Source organism: Echinops telfairi, unplaced genomic scaffold, assembly GCF_000313985.2.
Source record: "Echinops telfairi isolate 266 unplaced genomic scaffold, ASM31398v2 ScPeMD7_7475;HRSCAF=8513, whole genome shotgun sequence".
Taxonomy (NCBI): Eukaryota; Metazoa; Chordata; class Mammalia; order Afrosoricida; family Tenrecidae; genus Echinops; species Echinops telfairi.
This window is the reverse complement of record NW_022111379.1, coordinates 7,626,466-7,635,044: the sequence shown is the minus strand read 5'-3', so window position 1 is coordinate 7,635,044 and position 8,579 is coordinate 7,626,466. Positions and strand designations below refer to the sequence as shown.

General features: G+C 46.0%; 1 protein-coding gene across 1 annotated transcript in view; it reads right to left on the bottom strand.

Moving 5' to 3' along the window:
• Nucleotides 1-7,101, bottom strand: part of TMEM202 (transmembrane protein 202) — a 10,298-nt gene extending 3,197 nt beyond the window's left edge. Inside the window, exons 1-2 of the mRNA XM_004712018.1 lie at nucleotides 7,024-7,101; nucleotides 6,526-6,775 (exon numbers count right to left, since the gene is read on the bottom strand). Coding sequence (XP_004712075.1) covers nucleotides 6,526-6,775; nucleotides 7,024-7,101 — 328 coding nt within the window. The remainder of the gene's footprint in view (nucleotides 1-6,525; nucleotides 6,776-7,023) is intronic.
• Nucleotides 7,102-8,579: the final 1,478 nt, after the last annotated feature.

Below are 8,579 nucleotides of genomic sequence, written 5' to 3'. Positions count from 1 at the left end.
AAAATTCCCAGCCTCTCTCATATCCAGGGATGCCCACACTACATATTCACAAACGAATCTCTTGAAAATATGGCCAAATATATTGCTATTGCCTTCCTGCCATCAATGGAAATGTGTGAGTCTTAGAGGGGCACCCAGATAGGGGTTCATTTCCCAGTGAACTATAAATAAATAAAATATTATGGATAAAGAAAAAAGGTAACATGATAAGCTTTCTCTCATCACTGAACCCCTGCTATAAACATAATTTTAATGATTATACTATGTAATGGCTATCATTAATTTTAATCAGTCAGTACTATATTCCTATTCTTTACTCAAGGAGTTGCTAATTGTTGAGTTTGGGAAATTTTATTTCTGCGTAAAGTGTATCTGATATAGACAGGTCATCTCAGCCTGTGATTATAAAGTGAATCACATCTACTTCATTCCTATATCATAGTGATTTCAAGCTGGATTGTTGGCAGTTAACCCCTCCACCCCCAAAAAATGTCTCCCAGTTGCTTCTGGGAGCTCCCAAGGTCCTATCTCACATTTGTTCAAGAATCCACCCACTGCTGTGGCTTCAATTCTAACTCATAGAGATCCTACTGGCAGGGTGGAATGGAGCCCATAGGGTTTCTGAGGCTGTAAATATTTGCAGAAGCAGGTTTTCCTATCTTTTTCCCTTGGAGCAGCTGGTCAGTTCAAAGTGCTGACCTTCCAGTTAGCAGCCAAGTACATAAACATTGTATCACCAGGGCTCTCTCTGATAAACAATGGGTCTGCTAATGTTCGTCTGCTCTACCCCAGAGCCCCTCTCCTCCTCCTTTTTCTTCCATCTGTTGGCTCCAGATCTCTGATGCTACCCTCTATGACGGGATGGTGGGGAGAGAGAAGAGAGGGCGTGATAAACCTCACTTGTCTGTAATGCATTCCTTGAAACACATCTTGCACTATTTCTCTAGCCTAACCCACAATTCAGCAATATTTTATTGACTATGTCTGAAATAGAGAGCCACTTATAATTGTTAGTAGATACAGCTTTCCTTCAGTAAAAGACTCAGCAGTATCCTCAGTATCCTTCGCAGGGTGCCTTCTTGTCTAGCGTCTTTCATATCTCAAGGTGGCGGGAGCCCCACTACAGAAACCTAGAGAGAAGAAACGACATACCCAAGCTTATCTTCATTAAGATCTGCCTCCTAATGTCCATTTTGTTCTTTCACCCTTGCCACTAACTAACATGATCACGGCACGCAATCTCCATTAAGAGAACTCATGCTCCCTCTCCGGTTTTCTGGCACCCTGGAGGCTGGATGAACCTCTGACACCACCGCCCTGAGCTCATCTTCAAACCTTAAAGCAAGGCCATCCCCCAAAGTCTACCTTTTGTCACAGATCCGGTTTCTGTGTCCTGTTCCAGATCTGGTCAGATCAGCACTGCACAGTATCGCCGTGTGCAGGTAGCACCGTTTGTTTATCTATTTGCCATTGATGGGCATTTGGGTTGTTTCCATCTTCTTACGACTGTGAATAGTGCTGTGATGAACACGATGTGCATATATCCATCCACGTCACCATTCTTCTTTCTCCAGGACATACAGTGTAGTAGTGGGCTGGCTGCATCATACAGTATTCCCATTTTCAGCTTTTAAAGGAAGGGCCATGCTGTTTTCCACAGTGGCTGTACCACCTTACAATCCCACCAGCAGTGGACAGCCTCTCCTCATCTTCACTAGCACTTACTGGTTTCTGGGTTGTTTTTTTTTAAAACTTTACTATTAATGCTGGGGTGAGATATCTCATTGTTATTTTGATTTTCAACTCTTTTTTTTTTCTTTTTTAACATTTTATTAGGGGCTCATACAACTGTTATCGCAATCCATACACACATCAATTGTGTAAAGCACATTTGTACATCGTTTCTCAAAACATTTTCTCTCCATTTAAACCCCCGACATTAGGTCCTCATTTTTCCCCTCCCTCCCCGCTCCCCCCTCCCGCATGAGCCCTTGATAGTTTATAAATGGGTATTTTGTCATATCTTGCCCTGCCCGACGTCTCCCTTCATCCACTTTTCGGTTGTCCGTCCCCCAGGGAGGAGGTCACATATAGTTCCTTGTAACCGGTTCCGTCTTTCCTACCCACTCTCCCTCTACCCTCCCTGTTTTGCCACTCACACCACTGGTCCTGAAGGGATCATCTGTCCTGGATTCCCTGTATTTCCAGTTCCTATCTGTACCAGTGTACCTCCTCTGGTCTAGCCAGTCTTGCAAGATAGAATTCGAGTCATGGTAGTGGGAGCAGGGAGGAAACCTTTAGGGACTAGAGGAAAGTTGTATTTCTCATCATTGTTACATCGCACCCTGACTGGCTCATCTCCTCCCCGAGACCCCTCTGCAAGGGGATCTCCAGTGGCCTACTAATGGGCTTTGGATCTCCACTCCGCACTCCCCCCATCATTCACTATGGTAGATTTTCAACTCTAATAGCTAATAATAGCAAGTATTTCTTTGTGTGCTTGTTGGTGACTTGAAGGGATGTCAATCTTCATCAAATCATATTGTCACAACTGCTCCTGCGGAATGGCTGGTGAGTTTGAACCACTACCATCGGTTAGAGGCGACACATGCTAACCACAGTACCATGAGGATATTCATCACTAGAGGCCTGGAGAGAAATGTATGCCAAGGAAATGACTCGTGCAGTTGTGGATGCTGACAAATCCTAAATTCATAAGTCGGGTGTCAGATAGGTAACTCCTGTGGCTGCAGGGGGTATTTACCCACTCTGCTGGTCATGGGGTCCCTGCGCATGAGAACCACCTCGACAGCAAGTAAGAACAACAGGCACCCGCGCTCCGGCCAGGTGCCTTGACTCCACGCAAGAACAGCAGTTTGAAACCACCAGCTGCTCTGAGGGGGAAAGGCGAGGCTTTCCGCTCCAGCCGAGATCGACAACCTCGGACACTCCAGAGGCCGTTCTATTCTAGCCTGTCTGGTCGCTGTGAGTCAGAATTAACTCGATGGCAGTGAGTTGTGGTCTTGGTTTTGGTTTTCGAAGGCAAGGCACAACTTCCTGAGACTCGGGGGAAGTGCCCAGAGGGCTGGTTTTCAGATGGAAAAGATCCTGGCTGGAGCCCTGGCATGTTGGAGAAGAGGTGATGAATTCCTCCCTGGTAGCTCCTCTGGAGGGCAAGGACAAAGCATAGTGACACAGCTTAGTAGTTCCTCCTGTAGGGGGGCTCCCAAGGGCCTAGTTCGGGACTATCCAGCATCTTGGTTAAAATGTCTCCCTTGGGGTTCACAGGGTAGGAGAGCCAGGGAGGGAGGGGAAAAAAGAGGAGCTGATACCAAGGGCTCAAGTAGAAAGAAAATGTTCTGAAAATGATGATGTACAAATGTGCTTGATACAATTAATGGGTGGATTGTTATAAGCGCTGTAAGAGCCCCCAGTAATATGATTTATAAAATACATAAATAAAAATAAAACTGCATCCGTGAATTGCAGTATTTAAAAAAAAAACTTCCTTCTTTACCCTCTTCAAAATAATTCAAGTCACTCGCTTTGGCAACACATTCCTTTACATTACAGTCTGTTCTCATTTATGCTGTAGGGAATTAGGGGAAGTGTTGGTTCCACCCTGTAGCAAAGTGACGATAGTGTCCTCTATTCCGCACCCCCCCAACCAACGCCACCCACCCACACACCTTTATCTCATTAGCCACAGCCACAGCAGCAAAGCCTTCTGTCATTCTGGAGCCAGGTGAGGTCAGACACAGAGGCTGGATGGTCTGAAGCAAGACCAAGGCAGAAGGTTAATCCACCTTCCTGAGCCCACCTGAGATAGTCTGTGCACGGAACGCTCAGAAATTGCTAAGGGTGAAGAGACCAAACCCACACTCCAATGGAACCTCACAGCAACCCTCTATAGGGTTTCTGAGGCTCGAAATTGTTACTGGAGCGGACAGTCTTATTTTTGTCCCATGGAGCGGCTGGTGGGTTTGAACTGCCAACCTTGGAGTTAGCAGCCCGATGCCTCGTCCACAACATCACCAGGACTCTTGGGGTAAGGAGAAAGGGACCTAAATTCCTAAAATCCAGTAGGGAAGACCCTGAAGTTTTTGAACTTGGACCATAATGTATTTGGGTAATAATAGCATCATATTATTGTCACTGGCTGATGAGGTTTTGGGGATTTCTTATGTTATCTGTACTAGAAACTTCATCACTGGCTCTAGAACTAGGATTAGTTGACACTGGAAATAACAGTGGAACAACACTTAAGTGATTTTATGTCAACTTGAATTTGCGTGGGGGTGGAGTCCACCTGCCGATCAGGTCACAATCTGACGATGCTTCCTGGGAGGTGTGACTTTTATGAGAGACGTGGGGGACGTCTTTCCCCTCTCTCTGCCCCTGCCCCTTTCTGCTTCCAGGGGTGGCCTCTGTGGACCATCTCTGAGAGCTGTCAGCGCCTTGCCATATTTCCACTGACCTTGGATCCATGTGACTGAACCCACGTGTGTGATCTTCCTGCATCCTGATTCATCATCCTTTCTGCATCATCGGCCTGCAGCTACATGGGTCTGAGGAGGACTCCAGCTAGCATTGGTCTCCTGGACTTGAGTCAGACTGGGCTGCGATGCCTTCTTGATATTGTTACTTCTTGATATAAAGTCCCTTCTTGTCCTGGTTTTGTTTCTCTAGACAATTCTATCCACAGCTAATAGAAGTGGATGCTTGACTTATAATCGTGCCCCCAAAGGACTCGCTTGGTTGGTTTTGTCAGTTTGTCTCAAAGGTGAACTCAAAGTTCCAAGAAATAAATGATTGGCTGCTTTAAGTGATAAACTTTCGAGAATCTAACTCATTAAACATTTGAATGATATCGCAGTTTAATTAACCTTTAGGTTTAAATCTTTTAGTCCTTTTCTAATTTTCTTTAGAGTTAACTTTTAGGGGTGGAATGACTGAGTCAGAGAAGATGAACATTTGCAAGTGTCTGGGTACACTTTACAATATTGCTTTGGCTATATTAATTTACATGGTCCCAGTGTGCATGGGAGGAGCCCTGATGGTGTAGTGGGTGGTAACCTCAAGGTCACCAGTCTGGAACCACAAAACCCTCCGAGAGAGAAAAAGGAGGCTTCCTATTCCCGTAAAGTGTTACAGTCTTGGAAACCCCACAGGGCAGTTCTACCCTGTCCCATCGGATCACTACAAGTCAGGTCCAACTCAATGGTGGTGAGTTTGCTTTGTGTTTTCAGTGTATACGGGAGTACACAGCCTTGTGCATTATGATTTAAAAATCTGTTAATTCTAAGTTTGAAAAAGTATATCTCATTGTTCATTTGATCTGCCTTTTAAAAATAATGATGGAAATCAAAACAGTGTTTTCTACGCTGATTAGGCATTTGTAGCTATTATTTTGTGAAAGGTCTTCTCACAGAAAAATGTATTTCTATGGCCATTGTCTTTTTTCTTATCCTTCATATTTTCTCTTTTTGGTGGAAGGTGCCATTGAATTACCGGCCTGCCTTCGGTTTTGGTGTCTTCCCAAGATGCTGCTTTAGGGTCCTGCCCCTTAGTTGAGCCCAGGGTCAAATAACTGACAGTAAAATTGGGCTGAGATGCCCAGCCTCCATCATCTGTGACCCTGATTCTCTAAAAGGGGAAATGAAGATTTCATTTGTGTGTTTTCTTTACAATCCCTGTTTCTCTGTCTAACTGTATATCTTATGTATAAAAGCTGTGGAGTTATGTCTTTCTTCTAAGTCTTGGTTCTGATCGCAAAATGTGTGCATATATCGCTTCCATCCCAGAGGCTGATTTTGAAATATATCTTCAAATTTATTTACAGTCACCTAAAATTTTATGTAGGCAATTTACCCTCAATAGTAGACATCAGTTTTTCAGTTCTACACTTCAGACATGCAGTTAGGTTCTCGTCTACTGCTGGCAAAAGAACAAGCAGACCTTGAACGTTAAACCTCAAGGCGGTCAAGACACTTTGCTTCCCATTCCAGCTGTAATCAGTCGCTTCTCCTGTTTCCATCAGCCTCATTGAAATAGTGATCACATCATTTCACTCGAACACCTTTTAAGGGACAAAGAAATTCTTCCCAGAGTAGAGCCCCAAACAAACCCCGCTCACTGTCATCAGGTCAATTTGAACTCAGTGTGTCCCTCTTGGACCGAGTGCAAGTGCTCCACAGGCTTTCCAGGATTATGGAGCATTATGGGAGCAGACAGCCTTAGCTTTTCCCCCATTGGAATTACTGGTGGATTTGAACCACACACCTTGCAGTTAGCATCCCAATGCTCCCCACAGTACCATCAGGGATCCTTCCCAGAGAGTAAAGAGTGTATCTACTCATTATTCAGGAGAGGGACCAACCTGGGGTAGGGGGAGAAAGGGCACCCAAAGTTCTAGTCTGGGCTTGGAAAGGTGAGGGCCAAAAGATGAAGGGAGAAAGATGAAGGGTCGATGTGGCAGGATGCCCCGCACAGGGGGGCCTGCGGCATGAACGTATTGGCACTCACAGGGGTGGGTGTTGCTCCAGCACAGTTCATGGTTGCAGGAGGTCCAGAGTCCTGTGTAGAGCTCAAGGCCATTCTTGGTCACCAGGAACTGCACCCATTTCATTGGGGACATGCAGACCAGGATTAAGAAGCCAAAGCCACAGAGACTACCACAGAACATTCGGATGTAGCTGTATGTCTGATCCACATGCTGCTGCCGCCTCTGGGGTGGCATCGAGGCACTCGGATGTTGGTTGGTGGGGAGGGTAGGCTATAAGGACGAGGGAAAGATTGCCCACCCAGGAAGTTAACCCCTGATCCCTGGGTCTCCTACTCTTCGCTACCTCGTTTCCCCATGGGGGGTTGAGGTATGGGCATCTTTCCCTACCTCTGTAATGAAAAAGAAATATATCAGGGTACTCTTTCCCATCTGTCCTTGGGAGACTGTCTGTCTAGCCCTGCCTTTCTTGAAGCCAGTTCTCTTCTTCCCAACTGACCTACAATGAGGCACCTCCTCACCCTTTGGTAGTTCCTGGTCCCCTTCATTTGGGGGATCTCAGGGTTGTAGAAGGTCATGCTTAATGGATCCCTCTCCATCTTGGCAGCCAGTTCACTCTCTAACTGTCACGGAACCCATCTCGGCATATGCAACAAGGGCCAGAACCCACGACATGTCACAGATCCGGTTTCTGTGTCCTGTTCAAGATCTGGTCAGATCACAGAAAAAGGACCATATTTTCAGCGTCTGTCTGTGTGTGATGCTCCTCGCCCACCCTTCTTTGACTTCTTCCAATTCTTTTATAAAATCAGTCCATAAAGATGTTGGTAGCAGCCGCTGTGTGTCAGGCCCTGCGGGAGGTCCTGGAACACAAGATGAGTAAGATGCAGTTTCCTCATAGCAGACACACAAACACAAAAATGTCACCCGGCTATCTCCAGGATGCAATAACACGTGATTATAATTGAAACTTTGTATGTTTCGGTGGGCCTGAGTCTTGCTCTTGCAGGACTAAGTGGGAAGCCCCTAGTGTCTTTCAATAGACTCCCACGCCAGCGTGTAAGCCACAGTTCTCCACGTTCATCCACTCCTTTCTCCCCTAGCTCCCTTTTCTCAATACTCTCTACTCGTGAAGTCATTTAAGGAAGCGATACCACTGCCAGTCATTGCCCCTGCCACAGCTGATGTGGCCCACTGTGAAAATGCCAAGGAGGCTACCAGAAATGTGCTGAAAACTTCCACACTCCCCAATAATGCAGTAATCTGGGTTATCCTAGCAACGTGAGGAGGATGGCTTGTCCCTGGCTCCACCGCAGCACAATTTGTGCCCAGAGCATCTCAAAGTCTCCTTTTCAAATCACTCTCTCAGCTTCTGTCTTAACACCTTCCCTCACAGGGGCTTAAAATCCAAGATGCCGTCAGATGCCCTCCTGTTCCACAGCATGGACATTAACTCCTATCAATTCCCAGCCAGATTACCAGTGTATTCCCCTCCCTGCCAAAAAATCAACTTTGATTCTGAAGTTTGGGGCGAACCACTTTACCTGATCACACTATTCTCCAGCACACACAGAAACTCATTCTTGATTTCCCTTGATGGGAATTACTACAGAACCCAGGACTTCTCCACGCTTCAGCATCTACTCCTTCCTCCTTCTGCCGAAGTGCCATTTGACTCTGTGTCCCCTAGGTCCAGGCAAGAAGGATAAATGAATAAGTCCTACATTTTTTATAATAAATAAATCATTTTATTGGGGGCTTGTACAACTCTTATCACAATCCACAGAGGTTGATGCAGAGGGCTAAATAGTTACCACTGTCAGCAGAAAATCAGGGAAAGCTTACTGAGTGATGTAAGATCAACGTGCCAGGCAAGCAAGGCAGGGAAGATCCCTTGAGGCAAATAGTATATGGTCTAAGGCAGGAAGCCCTGTGGAGCAGGAGCACTAGAAGCAGTGGGTTCTACTGAGTGCAAAATGAGTGGTAAGGGCCGTGGGGTGGAGGTTCAGGCAAGGGCAACACCGCAGCCTTTTCTGCCATGCCATGTATTTCCACTCGTGGAGTTCATTGTTGGATT